Below are 22,467 nucleotides of genomic sequence, written 5' to 3'. Positions count from 1 at the left end.
AAAACAGCCTAATGAAACATTCTTTGATACCCACACAGAAAACGAGTCAATTTAGTGAAATTAAATGAGATAAGTAAACTTATCCAGGCTGGCAGCTCAGAAATAGACCTGCAACGCCGTGGCCCACAGTGAGAGCAGGTCTGTCTGCTTCCCCGGACCCTTTAAAGTAGGAGCACTCAGCCTGAGGATGCTCGTATATCGTTAGCGCCCGAGTGTGACCAGTAGGAGATTCGCTATTGGCAACCATCCCAGGAGTCATTAAGCTCGGCCTCTAACTGTCATTGTCCCCCTCCCTGTGGCTCCTCTGGGGTCCACGAGCCAAATTTGTGCCACCTCGAAGTTCAGAGCCATTCCAAAGGTCCAACAGCGATATGACATTACCTTTTAATGGGGCAGATTATTAGCAGAATAGAGATAAACCTGCTGGGTTTGTACGGCCGCTCTCATGGATACCTACGTGAAATAGACTGCAAGGCTTCAGGCGTTACCTGGGTCACCTTCTGTGAGAAGACTTTGCTCACTTTAGGTCAAACTGTAGCTTTAAAGCTACATCATCAAATACCATCTTAAAAGATTAAACTGCAGTCAAGATTCTCTAAAATTCGGTTCTTTTGCTGGTTTTGTATCTTCTTTGCTCTTTTTGGTGAATATGGTTTACTTTTTACTCCTAAAATGTTATTTTCCAGTCGAGCTCACTGAGCTCCTGCACAAGAGTTTGCAGAGAGAGAGTTAGTTTCAAAGTCGATGCCAACACAGCAACTACAGCCGGTGTTGATCTAAATAATCCTGATCATGATATGGATGTAGAAAAAGAAGCACACTGTGGACGTGATGTGGTGGGAATTACTGGAATAACCGCACTGGCACTTTTGTTGGTGGCTATGCAATTACTTTAACTAATTTTCCAAGGCATGTTTAACCAAAGTGTTTGCTTCGATTCAAGGAAATCGACACTTAAAATAATAATAATTATTATTATTACCAAGAAACTGGAGTTAAAGTGATGGCATTGAGCAAGGATGAAAGGGCACAGATTTTATGGTTATGTAATACATTTGGCACATGCATTAGTAAATAAATGGTTTCAAATATTCTGCTGAAGTCTTGTTGTGCAGACACCAGAGAGATGGATGTTGACCTCAGAAGGAAGAGGATGGCTACATGTCTTGTGTCTACCCTGTGACAGGATGCTGATGTGATGGAGTACACAAACAACCTGGGCATCGACATTGACAGGCTGAACTGAAAGACCAACACAGAGGTGTTGTATGTCTCTGTGCAGTGCAGCAAGATGTTGGAGGTTTTTTAACAGACCACAGCTCTGTTGCATCTAGAGCTGTGGTCTGCTGGGGGAGCATCATCAGCTGGTGACACCAACAGACTGAATAAAGTAATTGGGAACACTGGCTCTGTGACTGGCACACGTCTGAAGCTTCATGAATAATCCTCACTGCCTTCTGCAACACTTACTGGACAGTCAGCAGAGCACCTTGTCTAACAGACTCATTCAGCTCCACTACCACAAGGACAGACACAGAAATAATAGAGCTCCATTATTATGTAACTTTTTGAAGAGAAAAAGCTAACAAAGAGAAAACGAGCCAACCACTGCTACCCAATATTTGACACTTAGAATTACAAACGTCTCATCTCAGCCTTCAGCTTCATTCACTCTAAGCCTTTATTCTGAGTCATAGTGTGTGTGTTTAATCAGCTTGCCTCTCATTGAAGCTCTTGACAGTTAATACATCATGTTAATAAACTATCTCTTTAGTCTTTTTTAGTTTAGCATGAGAATTACTGCAGTTTTACCACGTCCCAAAATGTTCTCACTGGATGATCAACTTTACATTTATATTTTATCGTGATGGGTGTTCACTTACCCCGAAGTTGGAGGCTGCAAATCTGGCTGGAGCAGAGACATTGGTGGAGGCGGTGGGGTGGGCGTAGAAGGCATTGATGTTGGCCAGCAGGGTGCTCATCACTGCCGGCACCCCTGACAGCATGTACTTAGAGGACAGGCAAGAGAATTGGCTGAGCAGGAGAAGAAATGTGGGGAAACGGGCAGGGGAGAAAGAGAAAGGAAGATTGAGGATATAAATGCAGTTAGCAGGTTAAAAAAAGGCAGAAGTGGTTATGGAGAGGCGGGAAGGAAGGTGGGTAAGCAATTAGGATAAGACAGGTGAGGACAGAGGGTAAGAAGGTCGAGAATGAGACATAAAGAGGCCAGAGGGGGAATCAGTGGAAGCAGGAGGAGGATATAAATTACGGAGAAAAGGGAGAGAGTAATTGAAGTGGACGCAGGAAGGCAGGAAGGAAATAGCGAAACATAATGAGAAGGTGAAAAACAAAAGACACAAAGAGAGACGGACGGGAAATGATCAAAAAATTAAGTCAATGAAGATGAAGAAAGAAGGAAACTTCTTGTGTGGACCCGAAATTAATATTGCCAATGATGATTTAACATTGGGGGGGGAGTTAAACAGTATTTCCCTCTGAAGACCCCAAAAAAAGCTAAAGGAAACTGGATATGGATGGACCAAATGGATTTGAGTTGGGTGCAAACATACCCTGGGTGTAGAATAAAATCTGAGATGTGCAAGCATTTTTCTGTCCCCATAGCTACATTTGAATCAGTTTTGGTCCACTTGGTTTTGGCTGTGGTCTAAATATCTTAGCAGCAATGTAGCAAACACAGAATGACACAAAACAGGAAAGCTGATGCTGAAGGCAGCCAGTTTTAACGGAGGCTGGAGAATGGGAACTCCTTTATTCACTCTAAAGACTGGCCCCTGTATCCACGCGTCACAAGATGATCTCATATTCTTTGTGTTGTCATTTTGAATCCACACGCCAGCAAAAGATGTGGAGTCATATGAGGGGGTGGAGAGGTTTCAGAAAGCCACTGAACTGAAAAGATGCATGCAGCTACAGCAAAAAACTGTCTTTGAGCCAAATCTCAAAGTGATGAAACCAGGTTTCACTGTCGCAGAGGAAATGGCTCATTCAGTGGAAGATGCTGCAAAAAGAATATGAGTATTTGCGAGTGGTAGCTTTTTCTGAGAAGCAGAGGCTGTAAAGAGCAGAGAAACTACATGATAAAAACAAACTTTCTCACACAGAAAGCAGACACTACACTGAGTTGTCATATTGAGGGGAAAAATAATATATTACATTTAATTAAACAGCCAGTTGTATGGCAACTGTGCGGCAACCTTCACGTAAAACGTAATCAGAATGCATTTTTTCAGTTGACTAACATGATGACTTTTTTATATGTTAAGTGGAGCATAATGTATGTGAACAAGCTTTTAGGGAAACTGACATTTAATTTCTTTTTACTGAAATAAAACATCTCAGAAGCTGCAAGTGTCTGGCCCCTGATGTCATTGATGTTTCCCAGTGTGGAACCTTGAAGCGGAGCCCTTAGAAGCTCACTTTTGCAGGATGCCAAATTGCTTCTAAACTTATCCACAAAATTATAAATTGTTTGGTACAAACAAATACACACATACCATTTAGAGTGTGTGAAATGTTAGACAGGGTCCTAAAAACAGGTGAATAAATTAATTTCCTCATCGGTGAAGGAGCTGTTCGGTTCACCGAGTTCTTAGTGAGACTTCTATAATGGCCACAGTGTTCTTGTATATTCCAATCACCACTTTCATTTGGCTGTGTCATTGAACGGCTCATATCCACATTTCCGCTGGGACAAAGTCTGGCCCACTTCTGCTTACAGCTTCACTTCACTCAATATTTCCCCACATGATTGCGTTATGTGATTGCACTCCTTTTCCCAGCACACAAAACCAACACACGTCCCTTTAAGCCCAAATTCTGACATTATTAATGCAATTAAACCAGGATGTGTGTATGAATGCTTGCTGAGTGCTTCTGTGCCCCTGCCTGCAATGATCCAACCAAACAGCAGGGAAATCTCTGAGGTGAGGGGTCATCTTTTCTCATTAGGTGAGATAAACTAATTTGCATGTTGTTTATAGTTCATGACATTAATGCCTCCCATCACATTAACATGCAGGAAACACACAGGTCCACAAATAATACCGACGAGCCCCTCCTGATACATCTACCTCACATCACAGCCTGTTGGACGGACTGTAGTCAAGTGTTCGGTAAGTTTGCAAACAGAGCTTACGTCATGGCCTGGAAGATGGACTCAACGCCGTAACGCATCGCAAACTCATCCACAATTTCCTGTTGCACTTCATCAAAGTAAACCTTCCACGCGTCGTCTCCCTGAGCGGCCGGGATCTTCACCGCGCCGCCTCCCTCGACATCCGTCGTAAAGTGAAACGTATTCTAGAGAGAGGATTTAAAATTTTAAAAATGTAACTGTAATTATTAACCACATGAAACAACTTTGTTTATTTTAGGAATCTGTTTTGTGTTAGCAAACAGACTCAGACGTGTGTCTACTGATCCTCAAAAAGTATTTATGAATATTTCCATTTCAAACAGAAATCCCAAAGAGGTGTGAAAAACGTTCCAAGACTTTTCGGATAACCAAAAACAATCAAAAGTCATTCCTTCAGTGCCCTCCTCTCACCTGAAATCTGAAGGTGATCAGTCTTTCTCGGTTGCTGCCCCTAAGCTGTTTTGTTTTTATTGTTGTTTCTGTAGTTATGTTTCAGTAAGAATGGAGTAAAAATGGCATCAGTGGTTTATCAGTGATTGCACAGATATTTTTCTATTTCAGCAACCAGTTGCAAAAAGCTGCAGTGACCAACTGATTGGCCAGAGGTTGAGCGTGCAGGGTTACTGGTGGGAGGCAACCTGCTTCCAAACAATCCAATCTGCCATCTGGTCAATAAATGCAGACAGATCACACAGACTGACTGCGATGAGTCTCTTTACAATAGGAGACGTGACTCAGCTGGTTATATTCTGGTTGTATTCATATAAAAACAAGGTCACCGAGCGCCCGTGCCGTTGTGCAGTTACACTGCGTCTCTATTTGTGGAGAAACTTCAGTTTCAAACCTGTGAGGTTCTGGCTGGACTCTAAAGGCAAGGCAAGGCAAGGCAAGTTTATTTGTATAGCACAATTCAACAACAAGGTGATTCAAAGTGCTTTACAGAGACATTAGAAACAAGAACAAATAAAAAGCATGATTTAAAATTGAATAAAACAAGCAAATAAACTAACTAATTAACAAACAAACAAACAACAGTATATAAAATCAAAACAGATAAAATCAGAACAGTAGATAAAATCAGTAGTTAAATGTAAGTTTTGAAATTTAAGCTTAAAGTGTGGATTTGGTGCTTTATTCAAATGCAGCTGAGAACAGGTGAGTCTTCAACCTGGATTTAAATAAACTGAGTGTTTCAGCTGATCTGAGGCTTTCTGGGAGTTTGTTCCAGATATAAGGAGCATAAAAGCTGAATGCAGCTTCTCCGTGTCTGGTTCTGACTCTGGGAACTGATAAAAGACCGGATCCAGATGACCTGAGGGATCTGGATGGTTCATACTGGGTCAGGAGGTCATTGATGTATTTTGGTCCTAAACCATTCAGAGCTTTATAGGCCAGCATCAGAACTTTAAAGTCTATCCTCTGACGGACAGGCAGCCAGTGTAAAGACCTCAGAGCTGGACTGATGTGGTCCACTTTTTTGGTCTTAGTGAGGACTCGAGCAGCAGAGTTCTGAATGAGCTGTAGTTGTCTGACTGATTTTTTAGGTAGACCTGTAAAGATGCTGTTACAGTAATCAAGCCTACTAAAGATGAATGCATGGACTAGTTTTTCCAGGTCCTGTTGAGACATCAGATCTTTTATCCTTGATATATTCTTGAGGTGATAGTAAGCTGACTTTGTTATTGTCTTAATGTGTTTTTCTAAGTTTAGGTCTGCATCCATCACTACACCCAAATTTCTCGCCTGGTTTGTGGTTTTTAGATGTATAGATTGAAGTTCTCTGGTAAATGTAAGCAGCTAATTTGAATTTCTGTTTAATTCAATCTGATTTAATGTCTCTGTGTACACAGCACTGATTTATTCACAGCTGACTGCAGTATTGTCACACACAGACTGCATGTAATTGTCAACCTGACCCCGTTCAATTGTAAACAGACTTATCGCACACGACCATAATCGTTGTGCTCGTGCCGTGGTCTCTCTTTTATGTGGTAAATTGTGAAAGCTGTTTTAACCATTTCTTTGTTGATAGCTTCATCTGAATAGAAACTATAGCATAGCAAACTGTTTAACAAATACAGTCAGCGTCCCCACGACATGTTTGATGTCCTTTACCTCATGAAGGCACATGTACTGCACGTGGTAGGGCGCCACCTTCTCCTCTCCCTCAATCTCCACGCTGATCTGAAGACGGATGGCACCAGACACCGCCGACTTGTCTGTCCTCTTTTCTGTAAGTAGAGAAAAACACAGACACAATTACTCTGAAGTGAAACATCACTCAGAGTTGAATTTGAGATGCTCTTTAGGTCTTAGATGACAAACAAACACTCTGAGACATTTATTCCCATAATCCTCTGAGTTCTGAGTGACTACATACCCAGGGTATACCACACGTCCATCTCTCCACTGAGCGTTCGGACCTCAATGATGCTCTGTCCCAGGAAGTCGTCCGACTCCCTCTTCAGACGCTGCTTCACTCGCGACTTGATGTCATCGTCCTCGTCCCAAACCCGCAGCTTGATCCGATCTGATGAGTTGTGGCACTCGCTGTGCAGACAGGGAACAGGTGGGTGGGCTGTTGTTTTGACACATGTGGCAGCACGCAGCTGAGGCATATGCAAGCCCAGAGCAAATAAACATATGTTTGAAATGATTTAAGAACCACATGCTTTATCACTCTGCAGCCAGCAGCTCCTGACTCATTAATTTGAAGGAAAAAAAATGTTTTCGTCTTGGCTATATTTATTAAAAAAAAAAAAAATAGATGTCCTAACCCAAAGCTGAAATATAGCTTGAAGAAGTGCATGTGACGCAACTTTACATCGTGCATATTTTAAATCTCCAAACCTCTCCTCTTATGTGCTTTATCCGTACAGAGGAAAGTTTTAAACTTCTTAACTGCTCTAAAATTCATATAAATATACAAAGTGAGAGGGCTACCAATGTTGCACCAGACAATAAAAGCTAATAAGACGCATTAGTGCTAACTGACCCACACTGGTCTGCAGCTGTTCAAATATTCCTTACTTATTAATCAGATTATATAATAAAGTCAATGAAAACCAAAGGAGGGCATACAAAATTCTATCAAACAGAACATCCACAACATTCAACCCACTGACAGGAGGCGTGCTTAACATGACTGCTGCCTTTAAAGTTGGATTTTCCTGGGAAACTTTGGTCTAGACATTGACGTGGGTGTTACTTTGAAACGTACCGCCCACCATTGCTGCGGCACAATCACACACCTCACATGTCAGGCCTCCCTCATGGAAACAATGTTAGACCACAATATAAAAACTTGATGAAAACCCAGGCATTAATCTGCCTGGATATATGATCCCAAGGCCACAACCCATTGGACCCAAAGGAACCACAGATACTGATACTACTGCTGTATATGCATTTTGCTATTTCTAAGTCCTGCACACCTTTACATCTGTTCCACTGGGCTCCGTGTACTTAAAAAAGATGCTGTGATCAGGAACAACACAGCAAAGATGATCACGAGGAATACTCTGTGCAAACCCACACAGTGTTGAAAAGACCTCTAACGAACCAAGTGAAATCATCTGTGTGGGTTTCCTATGGATGTGCGGGACCTTCAGGAAAACGATTACAAATCATCTTCTTGCACAGCGGGGTCACCGTGACAGAGGCACATAGCTTTCAGCTCCAACTACGTTTTAAACCTGGAGGAAAACAGCAACTTGCACTTACAAGCTGAACTTTTCCTCCCAGACTGGGTTCAGGTTGCCGTAGATTGTCTTTGTTCTCTTCTTGGTTTTACCCACTTGGATGGTCACATAAGGATCACTGGAACCTGTCCTGTCCTTGGCCTGGAGACCCTGGGCACTGACGACTGACACACACACACACACACACACACACACACACACACACACACACACGCAGAGAAAATGACTATGAAAATTGCATAAGAACAACAAACACCTACTCCCTACCATCATCTTTCGGTTTCTCATTCACATACACATCGAAACACACAATATCACCCACACAGTTATGCAAAGCCTCGTAACACAATACTCGTGACTCACAGGCAGATGTTGGGTAACATTTTTTACTAAATATCTTAAATAACCGCGAGGTTTTGTGCAACAAGTGGTGAAAGTAGGCTTTAAAAAACCCTGAGGCTATGATGTGGTCCCACTGTTGCACCAGAGCGTAGTGAAGCCTGTAGTGTCAGCAGCACATGGCATGCAATCTTTTTTTATCTCCTTTTTGCACATTGCATTCTGTATGCTGCATCTGTACCTTACTCTCCTAAAACAACCAAGCAATAAATGAAAAGCCGCTTCTGTGACACCTGGCTCTGTTTGGCTTCTCTCCAGTCAGCTGGCACAAAACTTTTTTGATAGACGGATGATCTGAATTGTGTCTGGAGACATTTATCAACAACGGAAGGTCAACAGGTACCAAGGAGGGCCAACTTCATTTCTGCCATCTCTCACTGTCACTTTAATCCAGGTGAGAAGGCAAGCGGGATTTCTGCAGCACATACTAATGAAGGGAACTATTCATAGCTGCAGACTTTAACTAGAGCTGAAGCCTGAGGACAAATGAACTAAGCAACATGCACGCACATTTTCTAGGACCGGGAGGAAGGTTATTGACAGAAATTCGACATGCAGGGTGAGCTCAGGGTGAGTCTCATCATTCAGAACGTAGCAAATGATGCCGATTGCACAACCTGTGTGTGTCCGAGGCCATAAATAGCTGTTGCTTAACAGCAAACACTGACTGTAGTTAAAGAGTGTGACATGTTTTTTGTGTCTAATATTTGAAAAAAGCCAGTTCATGTATGAAATGTAAACAGGCGATCACATCCGTTTTTAATTTTAAAAATAGAAAAAAGAATAACACATTTATGCCATTTATGAATATCTACACTCAACCATTTTATTAGGTACACCTGTTAGAGTGCTTGTTAATGCAAATGTTCAAATAGAGCAATCACATGGCAGCAATTCCACTCATGCAGGCATGCAGACATAGTCAAGATGAGCTGCTGAAGTTCAAACTGAGCATCAGAATGAGTAAGAAAGGTGATTTAAGGGACTTGGATGGTTGTTAGTTGTGGACAGGCTGGTCTGAGTATTTCACAAACTGCTGATCTGCTGGGATTTTCCTGCACAGCCATCTCTACAGTTTACAGAGAATGGCCTGAAATACTAAAATCATCCCGCGAGCAGCAGTTCAGCAGAAGAAAACGCATTGTTGATGCCAGATTCACCAAAAAAGCTGGGAGGCTGAGTAAATTAGAATTCAAAACAGAATGCAATCTTTGACAGTCGCATACCCATATTTTATTTATAATAGAACATAAAAAACAAATTAAATATTTGAGCTTAGAAAATGTACCATATTCAAGGGCAGCAACACGTCTCCAAAAAGTTGGGATTGAGCAACAAATGTCTGGAAAAGTAAATGGTGCTAAAAACGACAATCAGGTTAATTGGCGACAGGTCACTGACCTGTCTGTGTATAAAAAGAGAGGCAGAGTTTTTCAGAAGTAAGGATGGGCAGACGTTCACCACACTCCAAAGAATGATGTCTAAAAATTGTGGAACAAATTCAGAATGATGTAAATCCCATTATTAGTGCCTAATATCACTGAAAGAGTCTGAGAAACTTGAAAAATCTCTGTGCATAACGGGCAAAGCCTTTTAACTGCATTCACATGCATCGCTCCGTGGGCTCAGGAGGTTTTAGCTCAACATATGCTCCCAGCCAGATGACTTTCTCCTGCTTCTCTCCAGGGAAGGTTTTGTGTATTTCAGCAAGACAACAACAGCACGGCTTCACAGTAGAAGAGTCTGGGTGCTGAACATTTGCATCATCGCGAAACTAAAACTACAGCAAAGAAGACCCAGGACTGTGAAGCAGCAGGAATCTTCCATCAGACAAGAACGGGACAACATTGTTCTCCTGTTAGTCCAGCAGGTGGTCTCCTCAGTTCCCAGATGTTTGCACACAGTGGGAAACATGATGTCATCAAAATCAAAATTACCCAATTTCTTTAAATGGTCCGTTTTCTCACTTTAACATTTGTTTCCTGTTTTTTCCCAAATAAAATGTCGATTAACGAGATGTATGTTCGAATGTACGATTAATATGCTGTTATGAGCCATAACGTTCCAGTCATATATTTGCTGTCTGTTCATTTAGTGGCCACGTCTCTGTGCTAAAGAGCATTTTGAATATAAATTGGTTATTCCCTACTGGAATCGAGTGACTCTTCAAAGAGCTCTCTGTGAAGCATCTCCTGTCAGTCCAGAGGGGTTCGAGTTAAAAGCGCTTCGAGTTGTATTTCAGATGGATGACATGACTGACGTTTTAGACAGCTTGATCAATTTATAGACACATGCAGCCTTTTCTTTATCGTGTTTAAAAAGTTCACTTGTTTAAAGGGTTTTATCCCATTTACAACTACAGAGAAAAGCTTTTCTTGTGCTTACAAGCAGCCACACTGATAGGAGGACTGTACAAAGAGATTATGCGTCCAAAGCTTCTGAACATGTACTTTTTAAAAAACTATTACTGTCATGGTCCTGGGTCGGTGACCCAGCGCTTTGAGTCTATTATTATTATTTTCTAGTTTATTCTGATTTTGTATTAGTTCTTTGGGTTTGGTTGTCGTGTTTATTATCCCTGCCTCTGTGCTCTGCTCGGGTTCCCGAGTTTTGTGTTGTAAAACAGTCTGTGTGTTTCCTGTTTTACTTTGTAGGTCAGTCTCGTTATGCCCATCACTTCCAGCTGTGTCCCCTCCTGTGTGCCATTTCCTGGTTACCTGGTGTGTGTATTTATAGTATGTGTCGCGTCGTCTGTGTTTCTCTGTGAAGCTTCTGCATCATTTTGGTATGTCTCCGTGTCTCTCTGTTCCTCGCCTCGTGTCCTCGGTTTGTGTTAGTTTTCCCAGTTTAGGTTTATATTCAGTTCTGCCCTCACCTGGTTTTTCACTGTAAATAAATCTCCACCTGCATCTCCACTGCCATCTGCATCTTGGCTCCTCGTTCATTCCACCACACGACTGCTGCCCCAGCCGTGACAATGACTGCATATCAAGAATTGGTTGAGTATGTTTGTCAGACCTCGTTCAGCAGGAAAGTGAATGACAGCCATTAGGTTATGAATGATTTTCAGCAAAGCAGCAGCTCCACGCCCGTCCCTGTATCTCATCTTTAAATGAGCTCATCTCTGCTGATTGGGGAGACAAGGTGTGATGGCTGCTATGGAAACACTGCTGCCAATATATGGTGTGATATGTCTGGTTGCTTTGGTAACAGTGGCAGTCCTGATGATGTGCGGCGAAGAGAGGTGGGGATGTGAATCCGTTCAAATTAGTAACTCCTTCCTATAAACAGTCAAAGTTTCAGCACAGCTCAGTAGACGGTGTGAGGAAAGAAGATGCTTTATGAATATGGGTGGATATTTTTTTAGCAACTGTCGCGCTCCGGCTCAGCGACACTCTGCTTCACTTCTACACAGCTGCAGGTTTACACAGGTGTCGGCGACAACTGTGCGAGCTTTCCTAACACTCTCATCGGATTTGAATATGCATGAAAAAAACTGCTTTGCTTTTCCAACTTTCTAACACCCACAGTCACTCTTTGGGAAAGTGTCGGAAATTGTGCACTGAGGCCTGGTTGACTAAAATTTAGGCCTCCTTAAAGGCACTGTGTGTTTTTTGCATTTACCAGAAGAATTTATTTACTAACGGACATTAATGACACCTTAGGGACTCAGCCAATCCCAGGTGATCCCAGCCCATATCAGCTGACACCTTAGCTGAAACCCATTAGCCTGACTAAAGCTGCTGCTGCCTCTGCAAGACACTTTGCAACCCACCATCCAAACCAGTTTCATATTTGTCACTGATGCCTGTGGAGGTCTTGCTGGTGCTGTAACTACTGTATACTTTCCACATATAAGCGGAGATTATTTTGACTAATGTGGGGCCTAACTAAAATACACTAAACTAAATGTGGCTGAAGTCAGTGTTAACCCTTTAAGACCTACCATAGAACCAAGTCCGCCAGAGCTTATATTATATTTTTACATGCTGTGGAGCCATTTTTGGGAGCATTTCAAGTTGCTATACATCAATACAACCATTATAGCCCAAATTTTAATAATATGTCTGCATTAAGTGCATAGTAATTACATAAATTGCAAAAAAGTGCAATAAACTACAAAAAAATTTAAAATCGTTTTTGCTTTTTTAACATATATTTCTAGTTAGAGAAATTTAAGAGGCGTATCCCTCAAAACTGTAAATACAAAAAAGTTGCACAAAATAGTTTCCCACCAAAGGAAATTAATTTTAAGTGTCTTCATAGTTTTATTTTTGAAATACACCAATTTTCATATACTGCAGGAAAAACGAAAATAAATATTATAATGCAAATTTGCAAAATAACAGCATATGCATCAAAATAAACTATTTCCAGCAGTGCAATATGAGTCCTAAGCATCCCAGAGACGACACAGAAAGTCATAAAGTCAAAAATAACTTTTAAAAACACCAGTATAGGCTCATAAGGCCCTGATAGTAAAAAACTACATTTCCTCAAAAATGACGTCACTTCCGGTTTCGACATGGCGGACATGCAATGGTTCACGCTGATGGACATAGGAAGTGTTATGAACAGCTGATCGGATCTGCAAAGCGTGTTTCTGGAATATTATGTTTTTGTTGCTGCAAGTGCTTTTTATGCAGCTTTTGCAAAGCTATATGTGGAAGGAAACTGTGACCGAGGACAAGCTGATGGCATAAGATGTAAGTACAACTCCTCCGGTTTCATATGCAGAAAAAAATATTGCGCTAGCTCACGTGATTGCAGTGCTACCGAGATTTAAAAATAGTTAGGCAAAATGGAGCGTTTCTGCTCCGACCGGCTTTAAAGGGTCAATAATAAAAGGGAACCTTTACATTTTACTAGAGTGAAAAGAATCTGGGAATTACTTTTCCTGGATGTCTGCAAGAAATTTGCTCCTAACAGGAGTCTGAAAATGTTGGGGAGAGTTTGTGCAAATGTGTTTTTATCTTTCAATAGCTGAAAGTGAGACAAAAGCAGAGGCAGATTAAGGATGCCTTGTAGTGAAATGCGGCATTTGGACTCCAGTTTAAAACTACCGTAAACATTTCAATGGTCTCTGTAGAGAAAACAGGCAACTGTTTAGGTCTTTAACTTCAAATAAGAAGTAACAAGTAAATACCATTGATGGTGATCTTGGCTGACCACTTGGAAGTGCCATCCAGCACACTCTGTTTAATGTTCTTCATGTTCTGGGTGTGGACCATCTTGGAGACGTTGAACACTTTACGGATCTCCTCAAAGATCTCTGGCTTGTTCCTCTCGCGGATTTTCATCCGGTCTTTCATGGCCATGATGATGTGCTGCGTCCGGTCCTCTGCCCCGGTCTTGGAGCTCTTCTCGGCCGCTCCTGAAGGCGATGCAGCGAGTTCACAGGAAGCAATAATAAATATGACAATTCAGCTGTCAGGTAGTTTAATAACTTTACTTACTTTGCAGGCAGTCAGCGTTTAGCAGCTCTTGGCATTTCTCATGCACTTTGACCCCACACTCTGCACAGCGCATTCCCTGCCGGGCGATGCCCCACAGCAGACCCTCGCACTCGTAGCAGTAAGTGGGTGTGGTGGCGGTCCACACTTCAAAATTGTGCGGCGTGGTGCAGGAGATGGGGTAGATGAGAGCCTGCAGGGTCTTCTTGTATACGTGGTTTTTCTGTTGGAGGAAAAAAGAGAGAGAGAGGAAGCGATAAAGAGAACGTGCGTCTGAAAGAAGCATAAAAGCGAGGAGTAGGACTGGTTTTTTAAAACATTTCCCAAAGAAAGTAAACGGAGGGAGCAGACAACAGCTTAGAGACTGATATGGAGCAAAAAGGCGAGGATGCATAACAAGGCAAGACAGAGGACGATGAGGTCAGTGACAGAAATGCACAAAAGACTATTCGCACTTAGTAATACATAATTATATAAAAGTATATATTAGCTAGTTGTGTTCACTGTAGTCTGATTTAAGTAAGGTCTGCAGAAGTAATTCAGGAAAGCTGTCAAAATTAACCACAGCGTAATTTTAAGGAAGTATCATTTAAAATTACAGCGAGCTTTGATTATGTACAGCAATTAATTTGATTGAAATTCTACGACTTTTCTCTGACGAACTAAATTCTGATGTTGTAGGAGGAGTGTGGGAGGAGGTGAACAATCTATACAAGACCAGAGGACACCTTGACAAGAAGCCCAGTTTGATTTGGTGAATTTTGTATCGAGGGCAAGTGAGTCATTATTATTGTTAATGCTCTCTTTATTCTTTTCTTTATAATTACCATCGTAGAGATGCTGGTGTAGTGGAGTTACTAATAGAAATGACTGTTTTGTATCAATACTTTCACTTTTATTGATCTGACCTTTTGATTTCACTTTGTGCTTTTCTGTGATTTTATCACCTCTGATTTCCATTTGTCTGCGACTGTTTTTGCCACAGGATGAACCTTTAGGCTTTCTGAATTGGTGAGAAACAAACTTGGAATCGGAATCCAACAAAATAAAGAGTCTGCAACACAATTCATGAAGGTTTATATATTATAGGAAAAAAGGTGAGAGGCCATCAATACGGTTCAGTCCACCAACACAACCTATGGCCTTAAAACTAAAGTCACTCAGTTATAAGGCGAGCCGGTATTTATTGCATGGTCTATTTTTAGCATTGCACTTGAGCTGCACAAGTCTTCTACACTGTAGGACTCTAGTAAACTGCGTTTCATCCAAATAAGAGGCTCTTAATTTTTCATGTGTAATTATACTCTGAAAAGAAAATCCCAACCTTTGAAACTCCTCCTGTCCTCTGCTGTATCATTTTCTGCCAAATCCAGTGACCTACTTTATGCACTTTAATTATTAATGCTTCTTCTGATATATAATGTAATCACCATCATGACTTGGCACAGGCGAGGCATGGAAAAGAATTGCAGAATGAACTATAATAAACAAACATGAAGTCTGCCCCTGCCTCCATTAAAACATGAAGCTGTCTGAAGTTGACTCAGCAAAATCCAGAGCCTACAGTATATTGGATCTCCAACAAACAGATTAACAATATGGCTGCAGGATAATGACAGCAGGAAAACAGTTGGAGGGAAAAAAGTGTGAGAAAGTGTGTGTGACTGTTTGTAAAAATAAGTTGAGGTCTGCGTGAGTCCCCATTAGCTGGCATCGAGGTGACAAGTCTCCCTGTAGGTAACTCACACCTTTATTGTGTGTGTGTGTGTGTGTGTGTGTGTGTGTGTGTGTGTGTGTGTGTGTGTGTGTGTGTGTTGATCTGTATGGCATATGCACTTGGCCACTCACAAGCTCTTCGTCTTTCAGGGAGGTCCGTGTGGCCAGTGTGTGGGCGAGTCCAGCTTTCCTGGACTGTAGCATAGACTAGAAATGAGAGAGAAAACAGAAATCAGGACTTCACAGCCACGGAGAAATATGCAAACAAACACGTTTAAAAGACAAAGACAAAGAAAACTTTCAGCTTTAAAATTCAGGAAATCAATAGTTTGTGTGATGTTGGGCTTTTCTTTGAAAGCAGTGAAAGCTCAGCATCACAAGAACGACACACGCTTTTGTTCTCCTTTTGTCTTTGAGGCACACTGTCTGAAACACACTACTCTCACGTATTGTCTCCTTGAGGACGAACCCTCACGCACGCTCGCACTGCTACAGTTGTGAGGCTCTTTGTAATGAACGATTAGCAGGAATCTTTCAAATTTGCTCGGCAGGTTTGTCGAGGCTGAAGGCAGAGTTTTCAGTGGCACAAAGGTGGTTATGTTTTACCTTCTGAGATGAGCAGATAATATTCACTACGAATATCACGTATGTCATATATGAGGCTGTTAAGTCATAGGTTAGGTTAATTCAGGGGGGCATGGAGTAACTGCCCACAGATTTACATTTTATGATTAAGTGTTTATGGAGGTGCTGAAAACCATTAAGTGTACAAAAAAGATATAAAATAACAAATGCAGATAGGATCATGTGAGCTGTTGCTCTGCCGGTATCATCACCACACAGTGATGCTCCTTCACAATACAGCGAATCTGCGAAACATTGTTAGATAATTGTCGACACTGCAAGATCTTACTATGAACCCTGAAATGATACAACTATACGTATTTATTCACTGTATTTATGTTCATTACTATTGGCTTACCTTGCTTTTTTACTTTTTTTTGTATTTCTTGGTCACCACAATTTGCTTATCTTCACTAACCTGACCTTTTGGTAAGTTTTGGTTAAAAAAAAAAAAAAAAAAAAAAAAAAACACACAAGAACAAGTTTTGCAGTTGGTCTTCAGGTTTTTGTTCCACATCTGGAATTTCAGCAAATTGAGCAAAAATATAAAAAATAAGATCAAGTTTAAATTTTAGGCCTCTGTTGTGCGGCTGTAAGAAATAAAAAGAAGCACTAAAGATGCTCTGAGAGAAACATCATATATTAACTTCTCTCGTGTCTCAGTTGGAAATGTTATCGTTATCCTTCACATCTCTCTATGACCTGTTCTTGGCTGGAGTAGGCGGCACTCGATTATTCAAATCATGTGTCAAACGCGGAGCCTTAAGCTGAAAGCTTTGTACAAGAAAACGAAGCTAATATCATTACTGGATTTTGATGAGTCTGCTAACACAAAGGAAGCCCGGTTATGTTGAGCTTGCTTTGTGCTCCGCCCCTCTCTGCATCATTTTCACTCTCAGCATTTCAACATTTATTGAAGTTGTTCTCCTTGCTTCCAGTCTTTGTGCTAAGCTAAGTTAATTTTCTGCTTCTTGTTGGTTTACATTTAATGTGAAACTATAAGAAAGTTATTGACTAAAAAGGAAGTAAATAAAGAGAACACAGGTTAGAAACCACTAAAGCTGAAAAGTGTTTCCATTTCTCATTTGTGTGACGCACCTGAGAATATTCTTCAAATACATGCACAGATTTCTTAATCCTACAGTGACTCCTCTCACAGCAGCTTGCTGTCAGTTATCATCATGTTAAACTGATCAAAGTCATTTATTTGCAGAATGAGTCATTACGAAACTCTTCACTTGAAGAAGCAGTATTTTGATTGAGTGCAATGAAGAGTTTTCTGATTGTTAGTTGCCTGTATTTAGTTTAGCTTCCTTCATTGGAAATTAGTGAGAGGGAAATCAGATCACAGTTACCGAGAGATACTTATTACTCTCTTTTTGTGACATCAAGGGCTAAAATTAATTAATTTACAATGTCAAAAATGGCCCATTATATGGAGTGAGGGTTTTTTGGAGTATAGATTGTATATATACACATTCAAGGTCTTAAACATCTATATCAATAAACCAAACTTTCACTGGTTCTGTCTAACCTAACAAAGGTAATTACGTATCGTAGCTTTAATATTAGCCTGGCATTGGATCACACTGAGCCCTGAATTCGTGCTCATATGAGTGGAATGAGCTGTTTCACATACGTGTCACATTCACTGAAACCAGGAGAACCATCAGTATGATCAGTTTATAATCATGCATGTGAGATAGATATAAGACCTTTTGCTTAGTCACGGTTTTTCTGATGATTAATCACATGCCAGTGCCACAACCTCCTGTTATTTTTCAACTAGTTTGTTGTGTTCGTGTGAACTTATCAGTGAAGTGAGGTTATCGAATTCTCTGAACAGTCATTGCGAGCCCTCTTAAAACACCATCGTCTTTCCTGTTAGAGCTAACTGTTCAATAATTTGCTGTAATGGTCAGTTCTCTGACATAAGCCTCTCTGGCTGAAGTGCATCAGCCTGAAAGGTATTACCAAGCATGCTTAAAGAATTAAACCCTCTCCAGCCGTGACTCACTGGAAAATTTCTTTTTTCTTTCTAAATGCTCAGCTTCTCCTAATCCATTCTGACAGCTAAGCTCATAGAAGTGGATACGATACCACTGGACAGGTAGACAGCCCAAGGTGAAATATCTTTAAAGTGCCAAAAAGAGGTCAGTCGATGCTGGAAAACATAAAAACATGTCCGTGGTCCAGTAGCACAGACTGGAAGCTCCTGTCTGTGAGCAGGGAAGGTTAAAAGAGTATCTAGAATTTATATCTTCATATCTTTTGTAGAAGGATGTCCTAGCAACAGGATGCAACGCAATTATTTTATTCTATGCCAGGGATGGGCAACTCCAGGCCTCGAGGGCTGGTGTCCTGCAGGTTTTAAATATGTCCTTGATGCATCACAGCTGATTTAAATGGCTAAATTACCTGATCAACATGTCCTGAAGTTCTCCAGGTAATGAACTATTCATTTGATTCAGGTGTGTTGACCCAGGGTGAGATCTAAAACCTGCAGGACACCGGCCCTCGAGGCCTGGAGTTGCCCACCCCTGTCCTAAGCAAACCTAGCCCTAATCTAAATGGAAAGAGATCCATAACTTTAATTTCAATAACACCAGGGTTTAAAAAACAGGACTGGCCATCAAATGTTATTAAAAAAACAAAACACTTTAAAGGTTTTATGAATTTTTAAAGTTATATTTGTCATGGTGAGTGCTGTGTGGCAGGCAGGATGAAGGGCCCAATTGCAGGACTCGGAAACAGAAAGTTAAACTTAGGGCGTAGCTAACGCTACATAAAAATTAACTTAACAAAAGCTAACTATAATGTCAAACACAAAAACTAGAAACTAAACTGTACACTGGAGACTAAACTGGGAAACACGAGCTAGGGAATTCTCGGAACACGAAGGGAGCAAACACAGCACGGAGTGAGTGTAGCTTAACAACGCCACAACGACCAGGAGAAGACTGAGGACTAAAACACACATCGGAGAACTCAGAGAACGGGAAACAGGAGGGAAACACAACTGCAACTAATTAGGCAGGACGTGACAAGAGAAGGAAAAGTAAACATGCTAACAAAGCACACGAGACTATCAAAGTAAAAGCGGAAATACGGCACGCTGCAGCTCAGTCCACATAACATCGCAATCAGCCAGAACCAGAAGTCCACTACATCTAGTCAATATGCATCCCACTGTATCTATGTGTGCCTGTTTCCTGGTTTGGCTGCATTACTCTTTGGCTGGACACCATGTTGCTCCTAAAAAGCTCTCTGCTGTAAGTGTGCTTTGCATTGTAAAAATAGCAGCAATTTTGTAATTATCTTATTTCTATTTATCTGAAACTTTTACTCTTTACAGGTAACATCACAAACCACTGTCTGTTCACATTTTTACTCTTCTTTCCGAGTTTCTGCAGTTTCATCCTCAAACTACTTTAGCTCCATCTGAAAAGTTTCTTGTTCATCCGTGGGCATCATCTCCTGTCTGGGAAACTTACTCTTTATGATTGATGAATTGACAAAGCTTGATGAAGTTAGATGAGCTTGTTCAAGAATCTTTATATCCCTTCAAACCTGATCTGTCACATCAGCCATTGAAAGAGTGACCTTCACCCTGGAGCATCACTTTAAATCAAAGGAGACGAGTTTCTTTAATCAAACAAGTCTCAGGGACTGAATATTCACAGCTGCAGCCAATGGATCTACGTCTGAGCCTCTCCAAAGTACTCAGCTGAAGACTGAGGGGAGAAAGCCACTACTTACCTTAACATTTATTAGCGTTTTTGTAGAGTAGTGGATGTGTTATGTAAAAAAAATGGAGCGGTTTAATTGAAAACACAAATCCCCCTCAAAAAAAGGCCAATCTGAAAATATTCACACAAAGTTTTGTCAGCTTATTTTGAAATAAACGGATTTATATTTGACTCGTATGTGCTGCATGTGTGTGCACGCTCACACTGAATGTATGAAAACCCACAAAAGAAAAACTCGCACTGAGCAGATCAAAATGCTTCGCTACAAAGCAGAGTTTGAAACAAAGCGCCTCAAACAAATAATAAAGTACAGCAGCTGAAATCTCTGGTCTTTTACTCACCATAGCCTGAGGGCCGACAAAGGCAGGGAGACATGTGCAAAGAAAGAAAACAAGAAGAAAGAAAAGGTTAGAGACAAAACAAACAGGTTCCCCTCTGAGAGGACCAGCAGCTTTTACCCTGAAACCAACAATTCACTGCTTGCAAACAAACTACTACCCAGCGATCGCTGCTGTACAGTGCTATTTCAAGCATGTACCTGCAAATTATCAATCTTTAAGAATCAAATCAGGTGATTGTAGTACGTACAACTCTTGCATCAGTTTTTTTTAATTCCCACTTTAGAACCTGAAGGCCTTTAATAGGTCATTACAGCTGAAATCCATAAGTAAAGTTATGGCAAAACATCTCGTGCACCACAGTCACAAAGAGAAACAAAAACTATGCACTAGACAAAACAACACATTGGAAAATCCCCGTAATACATATTTGTGCAATGGGTACATGAAAAAAAACAAGCAAATGAGAGCAACGGTTGCTTTGGTGACCATCGTCAGGCCAACAGTGTGTACTCCACCAAAGCTCAGCATTGAAGCTCATGAATCTGAAAGGGGGACTATTATGCTTTTATTTATTTTCTGACTTGTATGTATTGGTACTGCACAGGTTAGTAAACCCTGTGAACCAAAAGCTGAACCTTCAGACTTCTGTGAACGGATTCAGCTTTTTTTACCTTACACGATAACTTTGAGACGCACTTTTGGCTGTGAGCACAGAAGCCCCACCCTTCCTTTGCTGATCCTCTGCTGCTCAAACCTTTAGTTTATGGTAGCAGCCAATAAGAAGAAAGTATGTTCATTTCCTGTTTAAGCTCCTCCCCTTTTAAGCTAACTAAGTCCCCTATGATCTATACTGCCTTAGCTTTATTTCGGATATTTATCAGCAGTTTCTTTAACCCAAACGTTTCAACTGAGTGATAAGGAATGGAAGCTGCAGATATTCATTTATTTCACACTGCTGTTTTGGTGCATACGGTAAAAATACTGTTAACTAACCAATAATAAAACCTCCCGTTCTTAAAATTCATAGACTTAATTGATATGTCGACACACCTTTTGCTTCAACAGTTTCAACTCTCCTGGGAAGGCATCTCTCAAGGATTAGGAGTGTTTATGGGAATTTTAGGCCAAACTCCCAGAAGCACATTTAAAGGTCAGACACTGATGTTGGATTAGAAGGCCTGGCTTGCAGTCAAAGGTGTTCTACTGGGCTTAGGTCAGGACTCCATGCAGACCAGTCAAGTTCTTCCACCCCACAATCTCTCATCCATGTCTTTATGGACCTTGCTTTGCGCACTGGTGCACAGTCATGTTGGAACAGGAAGGGTCCATCCCCAAACCGTTCCCAATATGTTGAGAGCATGAAATTGTCCAAAATGAAAGAGTTCCTTTCACTGGAACTAAAGGGTGGAAAACAGCCCCACACCATAATCCCCTCTCCACCAAACTTTACACTCGGCACAATGAGTTGCTGTGATCCCAGTCACTTTCACTTTGTCATAATACCCCAAACAGCTGACTGTGGAATATTTAACAGATTGGAAATTTCACTACACTGCTGGAATTCCCTGAGCTCCTGGGAGCGACTCACTCTTGCATGTCCAGCTGCTTTATCTTATACACCTGTGGCCGTGGAAGTGATTGCATCACCTGAATTCAATGATTTGGATGGGTCAGTGAAGACGTTTGAGAATATAGTTATATAGCTAGACCTTCACTTTGCCAATAATTAGAAATGCAAAATAATTTTAGATATAATCAAATATGAAACTCATGCTAGCTGGGAAAACTTAATTAAGCGAGTTGTTCATTATTCACAGCAGTGACACTTGACTCCATCATTGTAGTTAAGTGATAAACCTGTTTTATTGCTCTCATGTGGGAGATTGTTTAGCTCGCTTAGTCACGATTGACTGACATTTTCAAACTGGTACATCTGCATATTCAAATACAAGTCAGTATGAAAGGTGGCTGTCTTTAATTTCAATTAGCTGATCAAGTTTAGGGTCAGAAAGGGTCAAAATTAAAATGTCACAAGGAAAATGATTGAGTGTTTGCTTACCAGCTCACTAACGAGGGGAATGGGCCTTCTCTTGCGGAGATCTGGCATGCTGTCAATGCCAAACGGTGTGTTCCCCCTGTACACAACAATCGAATGTGGAAATGTATTGATCGGTTTTTAAATAAGGAAAACAGTACAGCATACCTTCAGTTCACGGCCTTAGTCGTTTGCAGATTTTTCTTTAGAGCCTAACTACCCACAAAAACCACAAATATCCTCCGCAATTTTTTGGGAGGAATTTGTAGCTTGTGATGGCGAAATACCCCTGT

General features: G+C 41.1%; 1 protein-coding gene across 2 annotated transcripts in view; it reads right to left on the bottom strand.

The window, feature by feature from the left end:
• The window catches only part of LOC101465195 (protein unc-13 homolog B), a 65,977-nt gene extending 46,387 nt beyond the window's left edge, over positions 1 to 19,590 (bottom strand). The window contains exons 1-9 of one of the 2 annotated variants that reach the window (XM_076891198.1): positions 19,544 to 19,590; positions 15,558 to 15,632; positions 13,713 to 13,932; positions 13,403 to 13,630; positions 7,880 to 8,021; positions 6,537 to 6,706; positions 6,272 to 6,387; positions 4,157 to 4,320; positions 1,884 to 2,034 (exon numbers count right to left, since the gene is read on the bottom strand). In XM_076891198.1, coding sequence (XP_076747313.1) covers positions 1,884 to 2,034; positions 4,157 to 4,320; positions 6,272 to 6,387; positions 6,537 to 6,706; positions 7,880 to 8,021; positions 13,403 to 13,630; positions 13,713 to 13,932; positions 15,558 to 15,629 — 1,263 coding nt within the window. In that variant the 5' untranslated portion in view covers positions 15,630 to 15,632; positions 19,544 to 19,590. The remainder of the gene's footprint in view (positions 1 to 1,883; positions 2,035 to 4,156; positions 4,321 to 6,271; positions 6,388 to 6,536; positions 6,707 to 7,879; positions 8,022 to 13,402; positions 13,631 to 13,712; positions 13,933 to 15,557; positions 15,633 to 19,543) is intronic. The other variant, XM_076891199.1, reaches the window with a different exon arrangement.
• Positions 19,591 to 22,467: the final 2,877 nt, after the last annotated feature.

This window comes from Maylandia zebra, linkage group LG12, assembly GCF_041146795.1.
Source record: "Maylandia zebra isolate NMK-2024a linkage group LG12, Mzebra_GT3a, whole genome shotgun sequence".
Taxonomy (NCBI): Eukaryota; Metazoa; Chordata; class Actinopteri; order Cichliformes; family Cichlidae; genus Maylandia; species Maylandia zebra.
Note: the sequence above shows the minus strand (reverse complement) of the source record. Positions and strands in the feature narration are given on the sequence as shown.